At 35.2% G+C, this 25,615-nt stretch overlaps 2 protein-coding genes and 1 long non-coding RNA gene across 3 annotated transcripts in view; 2 read left to right on the top strand and 1 right to left on the bottom strand.

Annotated features, from left to right (window-relative positions):
* Positions 1-364, top strand: part of DUSP4 (dual specificity phosphatase 4) — a 34,249-nt gene extending 33,885 nt beyond the window's left edge. The window contains exon 4 of the mRNA XM_023751841.1: positions 192-364. Within this exon, the coding sequence (XP_023607609.1) occupies positions 192-349 (158 nt within the window). The 3' untranslated portion in view covers positions 350-364. The remainder of the gene's footprint in view (positions 1-191) is intronic.
* TNKS (tankyrase) overlaps positions 1-25,615 on the bottom strand; it is a 147,165-nt gene that overhangs the window by 12,898 nt on the left and 108,652 nt on the right. Inside the window, 11 exon segments of the mRNA XM_006086172.3 lie at positions 1,065-1,139; positions 2,636-2,733; positions 3,940-4,060; positions 6,015-6,097; positions 6,693-6,930; positions 8,947-9,135; positions 13,685-13,794; positions 14,076-14,295; positions 15,721-15,886; positions 18,029-18,174; positions 21,233-21,312. Coding sequence (XP_006086234.1) covers positions 1,065-1,139; positions 2,636-2,733; positions 3,940-4,060; positions 6,015-6,097; positions 6,693-6,930; positions 8,947-9,135; positions 13,685-13,794; positions 14,076-14,295; positions 15,721-15,886; positions 18,029-18,174; positions 21,233-21,312 — 1,526 coding nt within the window.
* LOC111825436 lies at positions 7,850-19,764 on the top strand. Its single transcript, XR_002828595.1, has 2 exons — positions 7,850-7,974; positions 19,654-19,764. It is a non-coding gene; the product is annotated as an uncharacterized LOC111825436 (long non-coding RNA).

Raw genomic sequence — 25,615 nt, 5'->3', positions numbered from 1 at the left:
CCCCCGTAGGCCCTTAATGCCCCATTGTCTGTGTCCATGGGTTATGCATACAAATTCATTGGTTGCTCTCTTCCCACCCACCCTCCTCTGCCTTCCCTCTGAGGTTCAACAGTCTGTTCATGCTTCTATGACTCTGGGTCTATTTAGTGACATAATTTTTAGGTATGGTTTTTGTTTGTATTCTGCACTAGACCTGGCTATACCTCAGAGCTACCTGAGGAAGAGGAGGAAGAGGTGGAGGAAAGAAAGGTGGAAGAAGAAGGAGAAAAGAAGAAGAAAAGAAAGCAGGAGGAAGAGGAGGAAAAAAGAAAGGAAAAATGAAAGAAGAGGGAAAAGGGGATATCTGTAATATTTTAAAAAATAAAGATACATTTTTTAAAAATTAAAATAAAAGAGGAGGAGGAGGGAAGAGGTTATTTCTAGGCTCCTCCCCAGACTTATTGAATTTTAGGATACAGGGGCCTATCAATCTGTATTTTGCAAAAAGCTCCCTGGGTAATTCTGATGAGCACTGGTATAACTTCCACAGGTCTATTAACCCAAAGGATTAAATTGATTCTCAATAGGCTTTATTCATCTTCATGATATCCCTTTGGAAAAAAGCATATAGCAGTTATCTATCCCATATTATTAATTAAGGCACTGAGATGAGGAGATATATGCATTCTGATATAATCACTGACTCAATTAGATGGAAAAATCCAGGCCTTTATTGCTACTTTGAAATGGTAATAAAAATGACTGTCAGCTATGTTCTGAGTTGATGGATGAGCAGGGAGTCTCATCACCATATCTGCATCACCAATACCAGCTGACCTGGCCTGTGTGTGTAGCTTTGATGTTTCCTGGGTGTCTCGACTTCTAATGAAGTACGATCATGAGGGTTAAGACTGTATCGTAGTGAGGAGGGTGACACATGACTGCAGGGCAACTGCAGGGCAACGGGTGAAGGATCATCCTTGATTTGAAAACATAACTTTAAAAACCAATTTTAATCACTGTTTATAATTGCTTTTCAGAAAGCCCTGCAATCCAATTTTCATCCTGAAATTTTGAAAACTTACTCGAATGACATTGTATCTGTTGAAGATGCCGCCGGCATTACCACCATCTCTGTGTTCTCGAATCGTACTTTGCATCTACAGAATAAAATAAAATAACTTTCGAAAATATGCCAGTGTATATTCTAAAGATACTCTTTCCGTTAACATTTCAATTCTATTATATTGCTTCACTGATGAGTCTAAAATTTAGCACTTATAAATAAATATGAGTCCACTATAAATTGATCAATAAGTTTAGTAGGTAAGTACTTCTGGTGAGAAAATAATCATAAACATAAATATTAAACAGCTGCATTTTCTTTTCCTCTTTTAATAAAAGCTTTGAAAGCTTTGAAAGATTTTTCAGTAAACACAATGGGGAAACATAAAACATCACATTAAGTCACCTACATGACTATTTTATGTTATTGAGAATGGAAGCAACATTGTGACTAAGTCAAACTAAAACTCTTCATATTCTATTAATATCTCACTGGACAAATGCTAAAAATAAACAAAGAATTTTAAATAAATCAATAATTTTTGTTTGCTAGGTGAAATATTCCATAGTCTACAGACCAGGAAAAGTTGAATATCACATGTAACTAAGTGGAATAACTTTCTTCTCAACACTACTCATCCTTCTTCCACTTTCCAAATTAAAAAGAATTATTATAGAAAAGTAAAATGTTTTGAAGACCTAAATTTCTCATAGAATTGACTCAAAGAGTTAATTCTCTAATTTACCACTCCATTTCTGAAGTTATTTACCACATTTTGACATTAGTATCAGAATTTATTAACTACTAGGAGATTAGGCAATAAGACATTAGGAAACATGATGCTTTCCTGAAAAACTGGCTCAGGATGAGCTGAAATACTAGCCTAAGGTAACTGTCCTGAGTTTCCAGAATGAGAATAATAGGAGCACTATTTAAAAAGAAGAAAAAAACAAAAATGTAGGCATGCCTTTCCATGCAAAATAATGCCATTAGGCACCTTGCTTATTCTGTGTCAGAGCGAGGCAGAAGCCATTGGTAGAGAGGGATCTCTATGGCACCCTTCTACCAGCAGGTTCTGACAAACTGCCTTACTATGGTGCTTTTAAAAGCATTGTGACTGAAGAAATGAAAGGTGACTCCAGTCATGAGGCATACTGTCTAAGCATATGTGAAAATTAGGCATATTATTTTATAATCATGTTCTGTAACACTACATAAAAATCAAGATGAAAATATATTTGCTATCTAGGAGGCAAGATCCTTACTCCACATCATTTTTAGGTAGCATTTCAGCAATATAAAAAAAATAGTCCTAATAGGGTCCTTACTTACATGGGTTTCAAGAAAGTCTACAGAATAAAGACAGATCTGAACCATCCAATGGAAACCCTAGGCTCACGATGTGAAGCCATGTGGCAGAGTTCTAGTCCGCAGTCCTATTCTAATTTTGGCAATATTCCACCACAATGGCTAAGGGAGACAGAATACTACATAGGCAAATGTAAGTAAGTCAAAGTGAGACAAGCTTACCTAATCTCCTGGAAAAACAGGTTTCAGGAAAAGATAACTAAAAATTCTGATGTACATTACCTCTTCCTCTACTGACTGATATTCCTTATCCTCTGGAGCAAGATCCAGCAAAATAGTTCCCTGATTAACACAGTGAAAAGTCAAATAAGGGTTGGTGCCTGTAGGAAAGAAAAGGTAACATAGTTAACAGGAGTCCACATTATGCAGGTTCTATTTTAGGGAAAACTTTGTCAAAAGTAATTGATATTTTGGAAGAAGTCTAAACTATTTGTAATTTGAACCTAATTATGTACAATTATATAAATTAAGTAAATCCAAAGACATGTGAAATAATGGAGATATGTTTGGGGATCAATTTTATCTGTTCTTAAAGAGTTCCTTGTACACACAGCAGGGTTCAACAATTACTTGTCTAACTAAATTTGATCATAAACATTCATGAAGTTATGTTTGATACAAATGAGAAACACACTGTAATTATAATGTATTCAGGTCTAAAATATAAGAAGTATCCTTTTCTAAGAACTCTGTGAGATGGCTTGAAATGGTCACTCATAATAAGTTTAAAATACATTATTATTGTTAATTTCATTATCCTTGTTCCTTTAATACAGATAAATAAAAAGACTCAAGATCAAAACCACTAACATTTAGTTTCATGTCATTCCTGCAATTGTATTAGCTCTTCAGACTAATTGACTAATTCCAGTTATTTCTTTCCTCTCCTCTTGCTTTCCTACAGTGAAAGCACTTCTAATAAATAGAGAAATGATAAACACGGAGGCATACAAAGAACAAAGATAGGAGGCTTGCAACAGCAAAGTGTGATGGCAAAAGACAGAGCTGACAGTTGTAAGGGAGGGAGAAAGGTTCAAGGTGAGGTAAGAGAGGAGGTCAGATTATGAAAAGCCATGTTGTGAATGTCTGACTTTATCCTAAAAGTAACAGGATTCTGTTGAAGGGTATTAGCAATGAAATGATATGATCCCAATCATGTTGAAACGAGTCTTCTGGTAACATTGCAGGAAAGGTACGGAAGGGAGGAGAAGGCGAAGGCTGAAGATAAGCTGGAAGGCGGTTGTGATATTCCGGAAGAGAGATGATGGTGACTTGGATTAGGTGACAGCAGTGGAAAAGGACAGAAGTGTAGATTCTGGAGACATTTAAGATATAAAGTGTGTGAGAGAGGGGAAACTGACTCAATTCCAGCTAGAGCAATGAGAGGAGAGCAAAGCCAGTAAGTGGGATGGGGAAGGCAGTCGAGCACATGAGCTCTGGGGTCAGACCACCTGAGTTCAGATGCCAGCCCTGACGTTTATCTTGTACCACAAATATCTGAAATTTATTTTTTCTGAATAGCTTACCTTGTTGTCCACCTAAGAGTCTTTCTACTCCTTTGATTAGTTTATGGCGGTGTCCATATGCATTGATGCCTATTTCTTTCAACTCTTCATGACCCATATCAGCCAATACATCTAGGGTAATCTGAAAAGTGAAACAAAATTAATTGATTAATCTTTAATAGTTCCTTAGATGATGAAAATTCTTCCATTTGTCTTCAATGCTATCTATGTATCTATTCAAATTAAGAAAATTCTGTTTCCATTATAAGCATGAACTTAAAATTTTCTTAAAGTTTTCTTGATAATTTTATCAGCTTTCTGCTCACTTTAAATACTCCTTAATTGCATTGAGAATTAAAATGGGACAAACTGCTAAAGAAATAAAAGATGATCATTTCTGTATTTCCTTTTCCTTTTTAAAAACCAGCACCTTTTGCTTGCTTCAAGATACAAGAGGGAACAAACAGTAGGCCTGAAAATGGGGAAATACCAGATACTAGTATCCAGCAGGTAGCCAATGTGAATGGTGGGGAAATGGAGAGGTGCTTAGCACAATGAAACAGAACGTGGCAAAAAGCAGTAAGTGTATTAGGTAGTGAGGACTTATATAAAAATAAGGAGGAATTCCCAGAGCTAAGAAATATTCAAGCACAAAAAAAGACTGCCTTACAAAGTAGTGAAATTTATATCATAAATATTTAGTTACCTTATAGACCATTTTATATAGAAGCTAAGTAAAGAATTCCAATTTGAAGATGAGAGTTGATGGTTTTAAGTTCTCTTATAAATTCTCAGATTTAACAATTCCTGAAGCCTAACATAAATTCTATATTTGTACAAAATAGTTATTGTTAATTTTTGGTTATTCATCCTTATAAATGCAAATGTTTCAAAATTATCTAATTCTTTGGTTGACTAAAAGTAACTGTGACTGACTCTATCGCCATTGAGTGGCAGTGCTCTGAATGTACAGGGTGAAATCATGGCTGACCACATTTCTTGAGGGCTGAACATGCAATTTTCCAGCTCAGAAGAAACTGGTTCTGTGACCATCCAAATACTACTTCACAAGATTAGCTTTTGATTTTTTCTTTCCTTGGAAAACTGAGAAATCTTTTTACAGATACCCCTTTTTGAACTCAAATGAGATACTTTTTATCTATCCATAGCTTCTCTACCTTTACACTCGTATATAATATTTAAAAGACTGATAAATTAGGCCTGGAGCTCTTCTGATTTTTATTGTTAGAATGAAATATTATATAATGAGTCTGATCTTCTCAGTACAACGAGCATTCATCACTCAGTCTTTGGAAATAATTCGCTATATTGCTCCTAAATGGCCATTTAAGAAATAATTGCTCCACTGCACAAAATGGGCAATTCACTTCCAATCACCCAAAGGAAGTTTTCAGCAGCCTTTAAAAAGCAACAGTTCTGAAATATACATCTTTGAGACAAATAGTTCATTATATAGTAGGAACCTTTATATGTTTAGCTAGATGGGATTTTAATATAATTTGGAACCATGCACAAGGTTTTCTTATTGACATCCTACTGTTTTCCTTCTAAATATTCTAAACTTCAGTTCAAATAAGGATTGATGTAAAAACAGGATTTAATATCTATGTGGTAGCTTTAATTCATACAATGCTTAAGCTTTTCTGAATTAATACGTATAGTACATATCTGGAAGCAGAAACCAGGTCAGCAAATTACAGTATTTGTCCATTATATAGCTCTAATCATAAAACAATTACCTCATTTATTCCTCAAAATAACCCATCAATAATGAGATAAGTGCCAACAATTTTTGGAAAGAAAATAATGATTTTTAAAAAATTCTTTTGAGGCGGTTTCATAGCCTAAGTTTTGACATGTAATCAAACATATTAAACCAGACTGCTTATATAGATGTGACAAATAACAATGAAAGAATCCCATCATCTGTTAGACTATTTGGGGGAGAGATATAGAATACTGGATTTCTCCTGGCTTCTTTAGAAATTTGTTGTGGGTATAAAAATAGCAGTTTAGAAGGAGAAAAAGAAAAGTGAAAAATAACTCTTACTATTAAATGACTCAAGAGAGCTTACCTGTTCTGTTTCAAAGATGTCCCGAAGGTGTTCAAGACCAAGGCTTTTTAGAAACTGGCTGATATTCATGTCAAGACCCGCAACTAAAACAGACATAAAGTTTCAGAAAAAAGTTTATCAATCTAAAGGAAGTTCCAGTATTTTTTAAAGCCACGGCTCTCAGACACCTGTGGCTGTGCAGATGACTTTACATAGCATAAAATAATCCTAAGTTTCATTCAGATACTTCAAGTTTTTTCTGAATTTGGTTGAGAAGTAAAAGTAGTTATCTTTATCAAATCAGTAGTATTTATATTAATTTTAATATTATAGTGCATAACATGCTTTTAGTGTAATATTCAACTGTAGATATAAAATTCCAAATTTATTCAGCTACCATTTTAGTTTTCATTCCTTAAATAATCTGTTTTTCCTGATAGATTTCAGTAATAAGACCCAGTAATACTATGGTTGGAAATTGATGTACTGAGATATACACAAGTAAGAACAATGTAGATGCCAAGACATTTATTCTATGAAGACATATTTCTCATAAGCTGCTGTATATATGAAAACCTACAGAGAGTTAAGATATCTGTAAGTGAGGTGTTCAATGATTACCAATAGAAAAAAAGGGAATCTGTTAATTAAAACAAACAAAAGAAAAGAACCAAATAAGTATTCCCAGGGCATACTCACCTTCTCCTTCCTTCCTTTCTGTGCCCGCTGCACCATCCCCCGTGTTGGACGCCCCTCCTACTGCCAATTCCGCTAAAGGGACAGTGAGGTTATCTATGCTGCTGGCAGCGGACAGGCAGGAGGGGGTGGATGCTGGTGAGATGAGCGAGGCACTCACTACGGTAGCCTGAGGTTTAAAACAGGTAGGTAAGGCCTCTGGGGGCATGGCATCTATCAGCAAAGCTCTGATATCGTCAGCCTAAAAGTGATACAAAAAAACACAAAAATACCACATTTAAAAGTGGTAAGCTTTTCACTAAAGACCAAGTGCTTTGTGAATTTTTTTCTCCAGTAAATGCCTCATTATCTCCTGTTTGTTTCTAGTCATTTCTTCCTCTTCCCTTCCCTTATCCACAGCTCTGGAGACTATAGTAGTTTCAGTAGGTAGAACTGGAGAAACTATTAATTAAAAAAGTATTTCATTTTTTGAGCACTGAATGTACAGTTTGAAGGCTATAGTTAAGAACACTATTATACCTATACTTGAAATATGCTGAGAGTAGAGTAAGTGTCCTGGCCAGACTACAAAAAAAGAGTGAACTATGAGAAAAAAATCTACGAATGTGAACTATGTTGACTCCTGAAAACACTTTTAACATTAAGTGAAAAGTGTACACACAATTGTTCAGATTACACGTGTATTTAAAGGATATGCAAGTTAATAAAGATGTGAAGAGTTAAAAATATTTCATCTTTCATTTTAAAAAGCACATTTCAGAGTGTTAATTTTTAATCTTTGCTTTAGAAGTAGTTCCATATTTATTTACTGTATTTTGTTTATACTTAAGCAACTACAATAGTTTTTGTTCAGCTATTTAGTGCACGTGATTTAATGCACAATTAAAATCTGCTGAACTTTTAGGGAACAGTACTTTAATCTGGCTAGCTATTCATGAACTTCATAGTTTGTTAGCCATAACTGGTGTCAGAGGATGTGCGAGACAGCTTCCAAAGACAGCCAGACATCCATCCCTCCTCTGCATGCATGTCTGTTTCCCTTCTCTAGAATCTGGCTTGCCCATCAGTTGCTGTGACCAATAGAATGCAGAGGAAGTGATCGTCTGAGGCTTTTGAGCCAGGATTTAAAAGGACTGACAGCTTCTACTTTTCCTTCCTTAGAAGCTATCCTCCATGATGTAAAGAAGTTTGGGGTAGACTTCTGAGTGATGCATACCATGCAGAGAGGCCCTGTAGGATGAAAGGCCATCCTGGACACTGCAGCTTCAGCTGAGGTCCAAGTAAGGTAAGTGCACAGACAGCAGAACTACATCGCTGAACCCAGTCAACCCACAGAATCACTGTATGAAGCCACTCACTCAATTTTGGTTAGGCTACTAAGTGTTCTGGAAATCATTTGTTCCTTAGCAATAAATACATGAAACAGAATGTGTCTTGGAAATGTATTTCTGGCTTAAAAATATGGTTAGTTATTGTGACCATTATTAACTCTCTGATTTTCAGAAAGTTCAGGAAGATAATGCGTGTTTTAACTTCGTAGTTAAATAATATTTAACCACAAAAACTAAATTCTTAGTTTTGAAAATATTTCTACAGTATATCAGTTTATTTTTCCATCTTCAGAAGAATAATATACTGCCCAGAAGTAAATTTTTTCTAACTATCCCAAAGCCTCAGGTAAATTATCATGAACAACAGTTGTTCTAGAGCAGCAGTTCTCAACCTGTGGGTCGAGACCCCTTTGGCGGTCAAACGACCCTTTCACAGGGGTTGCCTAAGACCATTCTGCATATCAGATATTTACATTACGATTCATAACAGTAGCAACATTACAGTTATGAAGTAGCAATGAAAATAATTTTATGGTTGGGCCACAACATGAGGAACTGTATTTAAAGGGCCAGAAGGTTGAGAACCACTGCTCTAGAGTAATACACCTAATGTAGAAGGGATAAGACATTTTTGTGAGTACAGTTCTTTGAGAATACACTCTACGTATTTTTCTATGATTTATCTTTTCCCTACAAGTTAAACATGGAAAAAAGAATTACATTAGCTTACACTACTTAGTTTTTCTTAACAGAGTTTTAAAGTATATTAAAAAAGCAAATTAAAAAAATTTCAGAAGGAAGGAAGTCTGTTCTTATTCTAAGTGAAAAATGCATTTTAATACTAAAGGTCCTGCTAGGCCCTGCAATGTAATATCATCTCTGAAAGTATAAAAAGCAAGTGTGAGGATTTTGAAATGAGGACTTACTGTTGCCAGATCTAAAGGTGTCTGACCTTCTTGGTTCTTCATAGTTGGATCTGCTCCATGCGCTAGGAGGAGGGCACATAACTGGGTCCTTCCTTTTTGGGCTGCTTCATGAAGAGGAGTAAAAGCCCACTTATCTGTTGCATTTACACATGTGTTGTATTTTATCAATAATGCTGCTATGTCCACATGCTGAAGAAAAGAAAAGGATGTGAAGAGTTAAGAAAGATTACCTGGTAAAGCTCCATCACATACACTTCCTTTATTTCACATTTCATTCCCTCTAGATCTCTATGAAGAAGTTTATTCTATAAAAGGAGTATTTACTCTCCCCCCCTTCCCTGTATTCTGGACTACATCCTTCCTTGCCTCCTCCAGGATATCAGTTCCACAATTATTATTTTGTCCTGTAATCCTAATTCTTCATGGGAAAATTTAACATTTTTATTTAGCCTTCTAACATATTCAGGCCTATCTTAAAAACAAACATTTCTCTTCTGACCCATTACTAGTATAATCTGGTTTATTTATTAAAATAGTCATCTCAAAGCTTCTTAGCCTTTGGGAACGTAACATAACACAACAAAACCGTATTTTACAAAAACTAGTCTGTCACGTCCAAAATGACTTGGGGGGCGAGGTTATTAGCAGCAGACACATTACTAATAACCTGGGCATGAGATGATGAGATCCTGAACTGTGGACTGTGCTGGTTGGAGAAGGAAAAAGAAGAGCTAAATCTGAGATATTTTGAAGGGGAAAAAATATTGGCTTTTAGAAAGACTAACTACAGAGGAAGGAAAGAAGAAAAGTCCTTTGTAGGAAAAGTTTAAGTAGGAATTCTATCTAATAAAACACAAAAAGGGTAATTGACCATACCTTCGCTATGCTTCCCATTGGCTAATCAGGGCGATATGCAAAGGGCGATATGCAAATTAACCACCAACAAAGATACGTAGGCTCCAAGCGGTGGAGCGAAGCCAAACGGCCAGCTGAGCAGTGAGGCCTCATGGCCCCGGGATCAGCGGAGCTGGAGGCCTCACGGCCCTGGCGCCAAGCAGAGCCGCGAGGCCTCACGGCCCGGGGATTAGCGGAACTCCAAAGCCTCATGCCCCCGGGATCAGCGGAGCCGCGAGGCCTCACGGCCCCAGGATCAGCGGAGCCGCGAGGCCTGATGGCCCCAGGATCAGCGGAGCTGTGAGGCCTGACGGCTGGGGGGGCCGGGGGGGGGCGGCGGCTCTGGCCGGAGCCCAGCCAGAGCAAAGGCCTGAGTCCCAGGTGCCGGAGGAAAACTGGTGCCAGCAGCCAAAGGAAGGGAAGGCCTATTGCACGAATCTCTTCATGCAACAGGTCTCTAGTCTATAATAATAAAAGTGGAATATGCTAATTAGACCGGACAGCACAACAATCTTCTGGGAGTCCTTCCAGATGACCTTCGGGACAAAGCCGTGGCTGTAAGGGCCGAGGCAAGCTGCCGCGGCTGCGAGGGCCAAGCCCCTTGCACAAATTTCGTGCATCAGGCCTCTAGTGAAACTATAAGAACAGTAAGGTTCACTTGGGGTATACAGATTTGAGGTAAAATATCAAAGCCATGATGTTCTGTAAATGGTCAGACACAAAAGGTTGAAGCACAGATAAGAAGGCATCAGTTATTCATTCAATTACCCACTCACCCATCAACCAAATATTTATTGAACACCTACTAAGTGCTTGGCACTGGAGGTAGGAACTCCAGGGGAATGACAAATTGGAATACTGAGTTGAAAGCTATAGCTACTTGATAAATGAGCTCATTAAGAAAAGGAAACAGATAGATAATCAATCACAAGGGGGATAAAGCCTTAAGAACAACAATATTTTGGGAAAGGAGAGTGGAAGACAAAAGAGACAATAATATAATAACAGCAGAACTAAAAAGAGGCAGGACTATGAAAAACAATGTAGGAGAAAGTTTCAGGAGAGTAGGTTCTCTCAAATAATACCAAAGATTTCAGCTTCTTTAGAAAGTCCTTAAAAAACAAGCTTAAGACAATGGATTATGCAAAGGTGATACTGATGCAATGATTAGGCTTCTGAGAATAATAAAAATTAACTTTATTCTTATATACACATTTAAGGATGCTAGTTTGGTTACCACTAAAGTACTTCTGAAACCCCTTTCAACACCAATATTCTATAATCTTTGTGCAATTGGCACATTGGTGTTCTTTATGGATACATTTCCTGGAATAACTTGATTACTTTAAAAAATATATGTATTTATTAATTTTTAGAGAGAGAGGAAGGAAGAGGGATAGAAAGAGAGAAACAATGATGAGAGAGAAACATCATCAAATGACTGCTTCCTGCACATGCCCCACTGGGGCCTGAGCCCGCAACCTGGGCATGTGCCCTGACAGGGAATTGAACTGGTAACCTCTTGTTTCCTGGGCTGACGCTCAACTGCTGAGCCACACCAGCCAGGCTAACTTGATTACTTTTGATAATTAACTCAGAAGAACATTATCTGTTGAGAATAAATTTCTAACTCAAGCTATTGCTCAACTTCAATATATTGAGTTATCTGAACTGAATTTCACGAGAATGGGAAGAGATGGTGAAAGGGAAGACAAAAATCCCAAGATGGGATTTAGGGCATGTTTTTTCCTATTTTCCTTAAGACAATTTTGGCTCTCTTAAAGGTACCTATTTCAAAAGAAAAGGTACTTTTTTTTTCCTGAGGTATCATTAAAGTTTTTTTTTTTTTAACATAATACAAATACTTATTCATTTTAAGAAAGGTAATTTGAGAATACAAAGAGAAGGAAACTTATTAGAAAATACAAATCAGATTTGTATAGGTTTCTAATAAAGATTCCATATTTACTTTGACAATATAAAGACCAAAAAAAAACCAAAACCATAATCAGGGGAGAATTACTGAGAATAGGATGTTTTGTGATATTTTTGGGATTTTGAATGATATCATCATTATAAAGCTAATCTTAACACAAAGATAAAAATAGGCACCATCTATAGTACTATGTCAAAATCACTTAAAACAAAACAAAACCTAGTCATTTATCTCCCTTACTAGAAGGATACATGTTAGTTATTTTGCTTAGTTAACCCAAAAGCATGGGATAATTTCAAGCTTCTTCACAGTAAAGTTACAACTTAAATTGTGTTTCTGATATTAATTTTACTCTACTCCCATGGGTACTGAAAGAATAATACAATTTGGTAGACTAATTTTCACAGGCTTCCAAAATTAGGTAGTCCAAGGAAAATTATGTGCATGTGTATAAAGTGTATTACATATATGGTGTGTATTATTAAACTTCCTTTAAATTTATAGTTTATGCTTGGGGAAACCAGTTTCAGGCTTTTAAAATTTGCTGACAAAAGTCTGAAAGAGTGATAAATAAAAAGGAGTATATTACTACCTATGTACACTAAAAACACAATTATTAAGTTTTTTAAATATCTACATCACTGAGGCAAAAATAGAAACTGAAATTTAAGGCTGACAAATGCTATAAATAAGCTACAGGTCAGTTCTATACAACAGATAAGAGCAAAGTCCTGAAAAGTGAAATGGCGAAGATACTAAGTACTGGCAGGCCTAGAAAAGGAACTGAACTCTTAGAATGTTTCCAGGAGAAACAGTCCATTTAATATGGTTTCAGAATCCAGCTTTAAAATGTTTTAAATGACAAATACAATGTAAAAAGGGCCCTAATTTAACGTAGGTGGGAAGCAGAAGAAAAACATGCTTGGTTTTTGCAGGGGGCCTGAGGGAGTCAGGATATTCTCATTCTGAAGGGCAAGGAAGAAGAGAGTAAGAGAATATGAAAATCACAGTGACCAGTTTTTATTTATAGTTTGTCAGGCGTTGGTAAACCTGGAAACTGTCCTCATCAGTAGTGATCCCAACCGTGAGACCCCTGGTACGCACAATCTGGCATCTGTGAGTTTTATAGCCCAATCGGGACTAAGTGGATGAGCAGACAAGCACAGCAGCGTTCATGCTCCCCTGTGTGATTCACTGGGCCTGAAGTGGCCCGTGGTGACTCCAGGCAGTCAGTTCCAACATATGGCACCAAGGCAGCCAATACATTCCTCTTCCTCTTTTGGCTGATGATCAGTTACAGTGCTTTGAGAGCATGGCTGGACTTTCACTGTAGGGTTTTAGCTAGTCAATTCAAATTCTATGAAACTATATATACCAGTAGCTCAACAATTTACTTGGTTATTTTAAAAATGTGGATGATAAACATAAGCAACCACAATTTCCATGCCTACAAAGGATTCCTGGCTTTTATAGTTTCTAAAATCTACTTGCAGTAGAGTATTATCTGTATCAATAAGTATTAACTGAGCTGCCATTATACACCTATGATCTTTCTAAAATAAAAGCATAATATGCTAATTAGACTGAATGTCCTTCCGGACATCCTTCCTTCTGGACAAAGCCGCAGCGGGCAGGGGCCACAGCAGAGGCGGCAGAGGTCCCCAGCCGTGGCAGTGGCAGGCAGGGGCCAGGCCAAGGCTCTTGCACAAATTTCGTGCATCGGGCTTCTAGTTGTACTATATAAAGTGTGGTCCTTGGCCAAAAAGAGGGTTGAGCTTAATTGGGAAGGCTAGAGACACTCTGAATAGAAAATTATAATTGTGCTAAATTATCTATTTATTTCATACATATTTAACAAAACAGTAAATGTCAGTAAAGTTTTCTAGACTTGAACTTTAGCATGCTCACCCCATAGGATGCTGCATTATGAAGAGGAATTAAGCCACCTTTGTCTTGGGCATTAACATCTGCTCCATGCTCTAGAAGATATTCTGCTACTTCCAGGTTATTGTAGCCGGCTATTAAAGTAAAAAAAGGCAAACATGTCAGCTTAGAGGGAAAAAAATTGTATATAAATAATAAGGATCAGAAAAATGTTAAAGTTGTAGTACTTTTTGCTTTAAAAGCTAATACTATTATCACATAATTAAGAGATTTTACAGTAAGAAATTATATAAAATTTTGTCAATCAAAAGCATTTACTAAGGAGTACTCTTTATGCTCAGCATTCATCTCCCAATAATCTGTAGCAGGTACCAAAGAAGGGACAGTGAGGCTCAGGCATGCTCATGATGCTGACCTGCCAGGTGCAGAGGGGTTGAGTTTCTACCCTGGGTGTCTCTGCAGTTGATATTCTCTGGGGTGCAGAGTTTTTGCACTCTTGCCAGGCAGCCCTTCTTGGCAGCATCCAACAAGGCAGCATCTCCTCTCAGTAAGTCCTGAATATCCGTGTCTCCTTCTTTAACCAAATCTAAAGGTGTATTTCCATCTCTGTTCTTTTTAGTTGGATCTGCTCCATGCTACAAAGAAAAAAAAATGGGGTTTGTATTTTCTGTTGTATCTTCCTTTAAGTTTGTTTATTTAACTTCACCTTCACTCATCCAAGGAAAGTTATCTATTCTTCATGCATTTTGAACAACAGAGGAAGTATCCTGTTTTATTTTTAAAATTCCCTACTTAGCAGTATACTGGATCAACTTTCTAACTACTACTAAACCAAAGCCCTAAGTCTAAGGATGGTGAAATGGCAAAGATACTAAGTATCTTTTACTTTTTATCCAATATACTTTCGCAGACTCCAAACTGTCTTTAGAAACACCGTTTCCTTTTAAGAATAGTCTGGATGTTAAATTTTGATCAGATTTCAATTACACAAAGATATTCAATGAATAGCATGAAAAAGAAGTAAAAAGAGGAACACACACAGGTAGAAAAAGTACTTAATTCTAAATGCAGAAGAAAATTTGGTGATTTTAAAATATTTTTATTATAAGTCTTAACATCTATCATAAAATGAGGTATAAATATATTAACAATTAATTTGCTTTTAAGAGTTTTATCATATATACTATGAAATAAAGTAAATAAAAGTCAAGAATCTTTATTATGACAGTCTGCTATTGGCCCACTGGAGAAATTTGAAAGATACAAGCTAGACAATGAGTTCACAGTTACTTACTAACCAGTGATAATAGAAATGTGCATCAAATACAGTGTTATTCTCAATACTCATAATAATATATTTGATGCCATAAGAATGGTGGAAGAAGAATTTTATTTATATTTAACCCAGGACAAGTTTTTCTCTAGTTAAAAAGAGAGAGAGAGAGAGGGAGAGAGAGAGAGAGAGAGAGAGAACGAACGAACTACATGTCCGGTCATTTTTCACATCCTTTAAAAAGAACACAAAATTATTTAGTTTCACATAACTACTAGTTTCTACTATTTCATATATATACCAAAAATTTATATGAATAACTTTGTTTAGAGATTACCTTACATTTTAATTAAAATCTGATATTAAAATAAAGTTTTTATAAGATATATTAAATAACGTTTAATAATGAGGAGTTTAACAATAAAATAGCCAGTAAAAAAAATCAAACTTGATAAAAAAAACTTGTTTTTCTTTGTACAAATGTTTTCTGATATCAATATTATAAGTATTAGATAAGCAATGCAAACTAATTCAACTCTTTCCAAAACCTACCTTGATGAGCTGTAATTATCTGAACTTAATCAAATCAGTTCAGAAGGCACTTCAGACACTACTCAAAGCTATGTAAGTATCATGATACCACACTTAAACATCCTCCTAAAAAGGAAAGTGGAAGCGTCTCTATAGCACTTATTGTACATAACAGAATTTACCTTGATGTAATTTTATATACTAACCAAAAATAAATATAATTACTTTATACTTTATAATTTTTAAAATTACGTACTTTTAAAAGGAGCTTGCAGATTTCATATTTTCCTTTAGCTGCTGCTTCATGGAGAGGGGTAAATTTCCATAAGTCCGCCACATTGACAGAAGCCCCATGCCTTACTAAAAGCTCAGCTACCTCATAGTGTCCATATGAACAAGCATTATGAAGGGGCACCAGGCCACTAAACAGAAAAAAATTATTTTTAAGACATATGACAAATCTTTTGAGTTAAAATAATTATGAAAATAATAATGAAATTCTTCTATGGCATTGACCATACTACAGACTCACTTAGAAAATTCTCCTCTGGTCTTGAAGATATAGTCATCCATTTCCAAGTGAGGCTTAATAATTTCTAAAATGTCCCTTTCAATATAAGGACTTTCCATAGTTTCTTAGTGAAGGATATAAATTCAGCAATCCTTATCCTTAAAATACATATATCCTTGAAATACACACACGCACGCGCACACACACACACACACAGAGAGAAAAAGGTTGCATCACAATACTTTCTTTTTATTTTATTGAGTTAGAGAAAGAGAGAATCAATGTATGTGCCCTGAGTGGGGATGGAACTGGCAACCTTGGTGTATTGGGATGATGCTCTAACCAACTGAGCTAACTGGCCAGGGCCTCCATCACAACACTTTTCATTTAGGTTTCATCCTGGCAATATGAAGCAACACTACAAAGTGATTTTAGGAATAACTACTCAATAATTTGGTTTATCCTCTCTCAAATTTTCTTCCATTTGGGTTTTCCTAACGATAACACTGCAATATTATAAAATGTACAATGCAATTAGGTTATTTATTTAGGCAAATTCTACCGTTAGGTTTTGGTTTTTATTTTTATGTTTTTTGTGTAACAGTTTAAATATTTAGGTGCCAAGCAATGAAAACTCAAAATCTAAGTGACAGAGAAACTTAAGTATTTGTTAAAGAAAATAATGGTGTGAACCACAAACTCCAGTCAGATGAGAAAATCTAGCTGCCTTATTATGAGCAAACTATTCTGAGATGACTCTAAGTTTTGATGAGAAGGCAGCTGATAGTCTAAAGGGACCAAAAATGTTCCCATAAAAAAGGGTGCATCAAAAGGGTAAGTTTAAGTTGCACTTAAGACATTGAACAAACTAGGTACAAGTGCCTTTTTATTTAGAGATCATCCTTTTTTTTTTCTTTTTAATGTTTTGAGATCAAAATTCTAAGTGCTAAAATGGGCAATAATAACAAATGTTGCTCTCCGTACACTGTAATACTTTGAAAGAGCTAGTGATACTATTACTGAATACTTATGTCTGATGTGTCCCATAACAGTTAATTGAAGTTTAAGTTGTATGGTTTAATTCTATAGTATTGCATAGAAATGTGCTTACTTATTTATATTTTGAGATGATATGAAATTAACTCAGAAGAAGCTCATTTCAATTAAAACTTCCTCTTGCATTTCTAAATAGCTTTCATGGTTGCTTTAAAAACTCTGTCTAGCCCTAGTTGGTTTGGCTCAGTGGATACAGTGTCAGCCTGGGGACTGAAAGGTCCCAGGTTCTATTCCGGTCAAGGGCACATGCCCGGGATTGTGGGATCAATCCCCAGTAGGGAGCATGCAAGAGGCAGCCAATCAATGATTCTCATCATTGATGTTTCTATCTTTCTCTCTCTCCCTCTCCCTTCCTCTCTGAAATCAATAAAAATATATTTAAAAAATAACACAACTCTGTCTAGATAAACAGAAATAATTTAGCAAACTAATATAAAAATATAGATGTGAATTAGTAAAAAAATAAAATGTTTCTATTTTAATACTGATGACTTTGGGATGGATGGCTTCTTTTTGGAAGAGATTATACATTTTTTATGGCAAAACAAGGGTTAAACAATAAATTACAAACTATATAAACACATTCATACTATATATAGGCATTAAAAGGATGAGATAAACTATTAAATACTGATATGGAAAGATATTCAAGATATACTACTAGATGAAAAAAGGAAATTGCAAAGCAAATCGTCTGGAATGACATTATTTATGTTAGAAACAACCACAAACCCCCACAGCAGCATACACACTAGTACATGCATTTAAAAAATTGGGAGTATTACAACAAAATTTTAATGTTGTAATTAATCTCTAAGAGGTGAATTTTCACTTTCTATACTATACATTTCTATGTTTTAGTTTATACGTTAAACTTTAAAACACTTGCATTACTTTTTTTAAATAGGAAAAACAATCAAAGACCTAAAAAAATATTAAAATACTTTTTTTAAGTCTCTAAAGAACGAATCCCAAACAGTTGGATTCTAACACATACCCTTTGTCTTTGGCATGGACGTCGGCACCGTGGTGTAGAAGGTACTCCACAACAGACACCCGATTATAGCCTGCCGCAAAGTGTAAGGGTGTAGAATGCCGGCCCTCTAGATCTCGGCAATTCACATTTTGAGGGCTGCAAAGTTGCTTTTATGGCACATACACACAGACAAACATAAGAAGAACATTAACATTTAGTCACAGACTTTGCTCCAAAATACTACAGGTATCTGGATAACTTGTAATTTTCTAATACTTATTTCCAAAGATTAGATAATACAAGTGATGTTTAAAAATCAGTACTATGTCTAAAAATATTCTTACTATTTACAGAGCAATTGACTCTCACAAAATCCTAATAAAAAGGAAAAACCCATAATAAAGCAAGCATTTGCAAGGCAACTGATGCCTTACTTTTTCATCTTTTAAGGCGTTTGCTCCCCAAGACTGCTTGTCACAGCATTTTTGCATGCTCTTAGCCATTCTTCTCTCAAATAAGAGCAGCCCCACTTGATGGCAGAGTTACCCAGAGTTCTTGTCTCCTCTGATGGGGTAAGAAAAAAGGCTCTGGAAAACCTGTATTAATTCTGCTTGGGCCACACACTTGGCCCTTTGATCAAAAAATAGAGTTTGCTTATTAATAAGTGACAAAGTTTAGTTTAAAAAAAATAATCTGGTATGACTGCCAATAACAATATTGCAATTGGCCTTTCTTAAAAAACAAAACAAAAATATAATAAAACCAACAAAGCCATGCAGTCCACAGTGCTTTACTTGATCTTTGGGGGATGTTTGTCTAACTCTACAAGTCAAACTGATTCTAATCGTATTCTAATTTTTGGTTTTACTCCCACCGCTTTCAGCTATGCCCTCCAAATCTCTCCTCTACCTCCTTTTCTCCTTTTGAATGTTACCATTTCAGTACCAACGCCACTCTCCTTGATTACAAGCAGTAGAAGCAAAGTAAGGGCTGACAGGCTGCATCACCAGTGGTGACAGATGAAATACAATGATATTGGAACAATCATTTACAATTTGCAAAAAATGTCATATTCTTTCAGTAAATTGCTATCTGTGAAGTTGATCATTATCTCCATTTTATAAATAAACCAAGGCTCAGTGAGGTTAAGTGAAATCCTTTTTCATGGGGTTGGTAAGGAGTAGTAAAGACTCAGACCCTGTTCTCCTGATCTTTTTGGTGCATGGCTGGTTAACAATGAAGAACCTGTTTCTACTGATATACTCAGTAGGGGCTTTCACACTGGTAGGGTGAAAACAGGACTTTTCAGACGGTACAATTTTTACATGACAGAAACAAGTCTGGGCAGTATTAGGGAGAGCCTACAATCGCATCGACTCTATGGAAAAGCACCAGCCTCTAACTTCTGAAGAACATGATCATCTGATCAGGTCAAACATCTCTTTTCATGACAAGTGAGTCTGTGGCTACATTAACACATAAATTAGAGGATAAAAATATACAATTAAATAAAAACGAATAAATTAATACATAAACTAAAAAGAAAGGCTGCAAAAATTGCTAGTAAACACCAGTGGTGTCTTACATGACTGAAGCACTTACTCTTCTGGTTCTTATTTTTTAATTTAACTTTTTTTTCTCCCCAGAGAAGACTGGCAAAATCGGAATGAGGGAGGAAATGAAGATTAACACAACTCATTTTACCAGGTTACAAAAATAAAACCCCATTCTGCTTATTAAATACTTGCTTTTCGATATTTGTAAGTTTTTTATTCTCTAGTCTGTTTTACTTTCTTTTTGAATGGCAAAGCAATTTCACATCCTTTCTAGCTGCTTTATATAATGTCAAATATGTTACTCAGGAAACAGCCTTTCTTCTAATATCTAATTTCTAATACTTTCTAAAACCTCTAGGGAAAGAAATTTATGCAGCCTAATTCTCACTTAATTTGTGCTTTTTCTTCCACCATTTTTTGATTCCATTCAAAAAAATATAGTTGGTCCTTTATTGTGAATAGACTGCTTAGGAAACCTGAAAGGTGCAGTGTATTTACACACAAAAGATAATGGAATTTTGTTAATTTATTACATTTAAAAAGTTTTAATTTCATTATAATGGGTACATCTAGCAATTCTAGTGCTGAGATTACCATGCTGTGACACAGAAAAGGAGTCCTAATCATTTTTTATATTTAAACATTTTCCTTTATTAGGATACACTTCAAATTACAGAGTATTTTTAAGAAAAAAAGAAAAACACACTATAATTTTAGATCTAAGAGAACTTGAAATTTTCTCTCCAGTGGCTATTTATTTACTATTTTTCTTTAAGTAACTTAGATGTTATTATATGATGAAAGAAAGATTGAAAGTGACCACACATTAAAACAAAAATAAAATTTCTAGGTCACAGAGCTTAAAAAGTGTGTACCGTCACTTTCAAATAGTATACGTCATCAAGAGTGCTATAATTAGTTTACTAAAAATCACAAAAATAGAGTTGGCTTATTAATAAGTGACAAAGTTTAATTTGAAAAATAAAATCTGGTATGACTGGCAATAACAATATTGCAATCGGCCTTTCTTAAAAACAAAACAAAACATAACAAAACCAAAAACTATATCCCTTTCTTCTATCTTCATCTCTACATGAATAATTGTAGATGGGAAGTGTGTATGTTTTTAAAAGTATATTTGATATTAGAATATACTTTTCATTTGCGAAACATTAAATTTATAACTATTGTTTATACCACAAATAAAGGTTGATAAAATTTTCTTAGCAAGCAGAGTTACATAAAAAGGAAAACCCATCTTCTGCATATAAATAAGTCCTAATGGTTTCGGGATCATTCTTTCCCAGAGCCAATGTGAGAATCTCTTGGAAAACTTCAAGAAACAATGTTTTAAACATTATTGTACTACTACCTGGGCTTGAACTAGCTTAGAAATTTATGAACGCAGCCAAAAGTAACAATTTAATTAATGTAAGTGAAAATAAAAGAGCTATCACATAACCACAAGAAAAGTGACTAAAAAAGAGTTTAATGAATGTAAGGCACATACTAGGAAACTTTTTGTGGTTAGAGATCTCTCTTGTTTATGCACCTATTCTGCTCATTCCTTTCATTGTTTGGATTTGAGTAGTTTCACTTACAAGCTTAAAGTGAAATGGTTAGCAAAGCTTCAAGAGTGCTACTCAAGACATTAAAAGCATTAACTTACCTTCACAGTTTCCAAGTCTCCAGCTTTAGATGCCTCTAAAAGTCGATAGTCAACATCAGAAGTACGCATAGGTGTACTTTCTACATAAAAGGAAAGACTAGTGTTGACTTTCAAGGAATCACAGAGTAGTTAAAGAGGGTAAATTATTTGGTGAAAACAAAGAGAGAGATTAAAGGATCAGATTCTGAGACCTATCTTTTTTAAACAAAAGATAAGTGGTTTCTTACTTCAATCTATATCCATCTCATCCTAAGCCAAATTTAAATAAATTCTAAGACACATAAATCCGTCTCCAACCCTGCTACTCTATTCTTCAAACTTTCTGGTCAATACTTGGCATAGGGGAATGAAGATACAAAGCACCACAAGATCACCATCATCTTCATGATAGATTGGTCTTACAAAGTGTTGTAGCAAAGCTTTGCCATGGATTTTGTTATGCAAACCTAGGGAACCATCAATTTTCAGTACTTAATGTTTAGCCTTTCTTTTGGGCCTCAGTTTCCTCAATATGAAACAGAAGTACTACTCCTTAAATCAGTGATCTTAGAAAACATAATCAGTGTACAAAAAAAGGCCTACTAAAAAAAAATTTTAATTCACATTTATTGAATGGCTTTAAGGAAATACAATTCAAAATATCTGTAAAATGGAAGGCATTATGTTAATTGAAATAAGTCAGTCAAAGAAAGATAAATATCACATGATCTCACTCATTTGTGGATTATAATGAACAATATAAACTGATGAACCAAAACAGATCCAGAGACAGAGAAGCATCGATCAGATGCTCAAACCTCAGAGGCAAAGTAGAGGAGGGTGAGGGTAAGGGGGAGAGATCAACCAAAGGACTTGTATGCATGCATATAAGCATAACCAATGGACGCAGACACCAGGAGGGGTGAAGGCATGAACGTGAGTGCGGTGGGGGGCAATAGGGGGATAAGGACACATATGTAATACCTTAATCAATAAAGAAAGGAAAAAATGTCTGTAAAATGAGAGGTGTGATATAAATACTAAGTAGAATATAATTAAATTGGGCTAAGTCTATAAGTATGAGGCTAACAAATGGAGTCTTTTGATTAATCCAATATAAACAAAACAAAAATGCATTATACATTGGCCTCAATGAAAATGTTTTTTAAAAAAATGAATGTACCATATCACTCAAAATACATTTATGAACAGTAAGTGTGACTTTTATAATGTGTACACACATTCAGATAATAGAAATAAAGGACTGAAGTCCAGGAGAATGGGTTTAGACTGGGCTCTATTAACTGTGACAGACAAATCACCTAACAGCTTAGTTTTTGCACCTATTAAGTGATTGCTGGTTTCCCTTAAATCCCTTTCAGATTTAAGATTGCATTACTTTATGATTAGAGACATCTTTATTCAGTCCACTGTGCAAATGGGAAGATCTATTGATGCAAAAAAAAGGTTTTAGATTTCAGAAGAAATACTTCTCTTTCTACTCTAAGTGCTTCGTTCAGGAAAAAGATTTTTAGAGAGTGAGTTATGAGAACTCTTTAACGGAAGACAAACTGCATTTATTTAGTCATAATAATAATAGCAGATAAAATGTTAAGATTAAAGGGAGGAAAGAATGGAATATTTCATCTAATAAAGTACATTTTTGAGATATCAAAAATTATTTTTCTTTAAGAGAGAGATTATTACATTTGTTAGTTAGGAAGCGTTGAGGAAGGGAATTAGGTTTTGCTCATTTTTATAGTCCTTTTTACAGGGAGATCATTCAGAAGGCATCTGCTGAATTGACTTCCATGCTATTCTATGTTGGGTCAATGATGTCAAATCTTAACCCTTTGGCTTCCCTTATTCTGTCTTTCACATCTCATTTGCCTCCATTCTAACTGTGCATGACATTGCTGCATTTAAGGTGCGCATATTATGTCCCAATGATAGTGATTCTGGTAGTTGGTAAAACTCATTGAAATAACCTTAGGGAATCTATAGATAATATTTTTAGTTTATCATTTCAACAGAATAAAATGACAACTGTTTATGTACATAGAGTTAGAACTTCAGATATTTTCAGATTCTAGCATTTGAAGGATACAATTACTATGGTTGAATTTTTAAATTCTAAAAATGATTTGAAATTGGCATACCTGTCTTGATGCAGACTGATTTATAAAAGGTATAATTTTACAATCACACAAAAATTGTTATCCTATATAATAAAACCCTAATATGCAAATTGACCGAATGGCAGAACGACCGGTCTCTGACCTGCACTGACCACCAGGGGGCAGGCACTCAATGCAGGAAGCCGGGCTCATGGCTGGCGAGCACAGCGGCAGTAAGGAGCGAGGGGTCCCAGACTGCGAGAGGGTGCAGGCCAGGCTGAGGGACACCCCCCCCCGCCCCCCCCAGTGCATGAAATTTCGTGTACCGGGCCTCAGATGCTTCTGAAAACTATGAGAAAGACTTAGTCCTAATCAAAGAATAGAGTTATTTAAAGATATTGGTTAATTACTATACAAATAATGCATCCATTATAAATCCTGAACAGGCTTAGATTCATTTTTAGAAATAATGTGAACAAAGTATTAGCTGAAAGGACACACACACACACACACACACACACACACACAGCCCAGGACCTTTATACAAAGAGATGCACAATTTGAAGTTAAAAAGGAAATATAGTCAAAGAAGACTAGCTGATATCAAAATACTGTATTAATAAAATTCCTTTATAAGCACACTGACTTCGAAGAGGCTGAAAATAAATATTTCACCTAGGGTCAAAGGCTAGAGATTGGTTTCTAATTTTTTTAGAAACCCTAATTCTTTCTGTCTCACCAAAATGAAAAAACAAACAAACAAAAAGCTAAATAAGGACACATATGTAATATGTTAATCCATAAAGAAAAAAAAAATAATGTCAAATATCCACTATACTATGTTAAAAAAAGCTAAAGTTTCAAAGCCTAAAAGGCCGTTGGTTATTTTAAAAAGTCTCCTGTAGACTTGTTGTTTAGTATTGGACTACAAAACTGGCAATAGGTCTGAATGGCTTATTTCAAAATGCAAATAAATGCAAATGGGGATTTCAATTGTAATTTAGCTATCATTAATTCCCCAAATCCTTACTTTTGTAAAGGATTAGGTAAAAGCGATGCAATAACCACAATGGAATATATAATCAGAAGAATTTAAGTTAAGATCTGTTCAAAAGAACTGTCTGTGATGCTAGTAATACTCTATCTGTGCTGTTTAATACAGTAGCCACCAGCCATGTGTGGCTATTGAGCAGGGGTCCTCAAACTTTTTAAACAGGGGGCCAGTTCACTGTCCCTCAGACCGTTGGAGGGCCGGACTATAGTTTAAAAAAAAACTATGAACAAATTCCTATGCACACAGCGGCGGCAAAAACACCCAGCAGGCCGGATAAATGTTTTCGGCGGGCCGCATGTGGCCCGCGGGCCGTAGTTTGAGGACCCCTGCTACTGAGTGTCTGAAATGTGGTTAGTACAACTAATAAATGATTTAAATTTTAATTTTAATTTTAACTAATTTAAATTTAGCCACATGTAGCTAGTGACTAACAATTGGATAAAGTAGGTTTAGAAAGAAAGGTCCAATCTTCTAAAACAATTTTAAAATGCTCATTTATAAAAAACTGCTTATTTTCTTTAATCTGACATTAATTTTGACATAAATATTGCCAGTAGTTTATAATTAAAACTTACCGTCATTTTTTTTTAATGTTATAGTTAGGACATTTAATAGTATAGATTTTTGGAAGGTATCCATATAGTTAGACCATATTATTTATGAATTAACTTCTGGATAGTAAAAGGGATATTACAAAATATTCATTATAAAAAGGGGGTCCTGCACCTGATGGAGTAAAGGACTGGGCTGTAGGTAAGAACAAGAACTAGGACTTCTGAGTTCTAGTCTGTTGCTTTCCCCATTTTACTCTTCCACTTTGTTATGTTATTCTGGAGCAGATAAACTCCACAGTCAAAATTAAAGAAATGAGAAATAAGGGTCAGGTATATGAAATTTCTTTTGTAGCAATTTCGTCATTTTTCAGTAGATGAATTGTGTTATTTTGTCTAATTTTGGGGTTTTGGGAACTAGTGTCTATTTTTGTATCAGTCTTTTATGTATATTCTTCCTCAATAAACTAAGCACTTAAAGTATCAAACACTGTACTAGGTGGGCACTGTTAATACTCAGCCAGGTTTTATAATTATAATTTAAGTTAAGCCAGGAAAACACAAGATAATTTCAGAAAAGTGCAATGAAGTTAAATTACAAAACACAGGTCAGAATATAACATTTGTAAGAACAATTAATTAAAGATCCTAACCATATGAATGACCTGAAATTTTCTCTATT

Source organism: Myotis lucifugus, unplaced genomic scaffold, assembly GCF_000147115.1.
Source record: "Myotis lucifugus unplaced genomic scaffold, Myoluc2.0 scaffold_26, whole genome shotgun sequence".
NCBI lineage: Eukaryota > Metazoa > Chordata > Mammalia > Chiroptera > Vespertilionidae > Myotis > Myotis lucifugus.
Note: the sequence above shows the minus strand (reverse complement) of the source record. Positions and strands in the feature narration are given on the sequence as shown.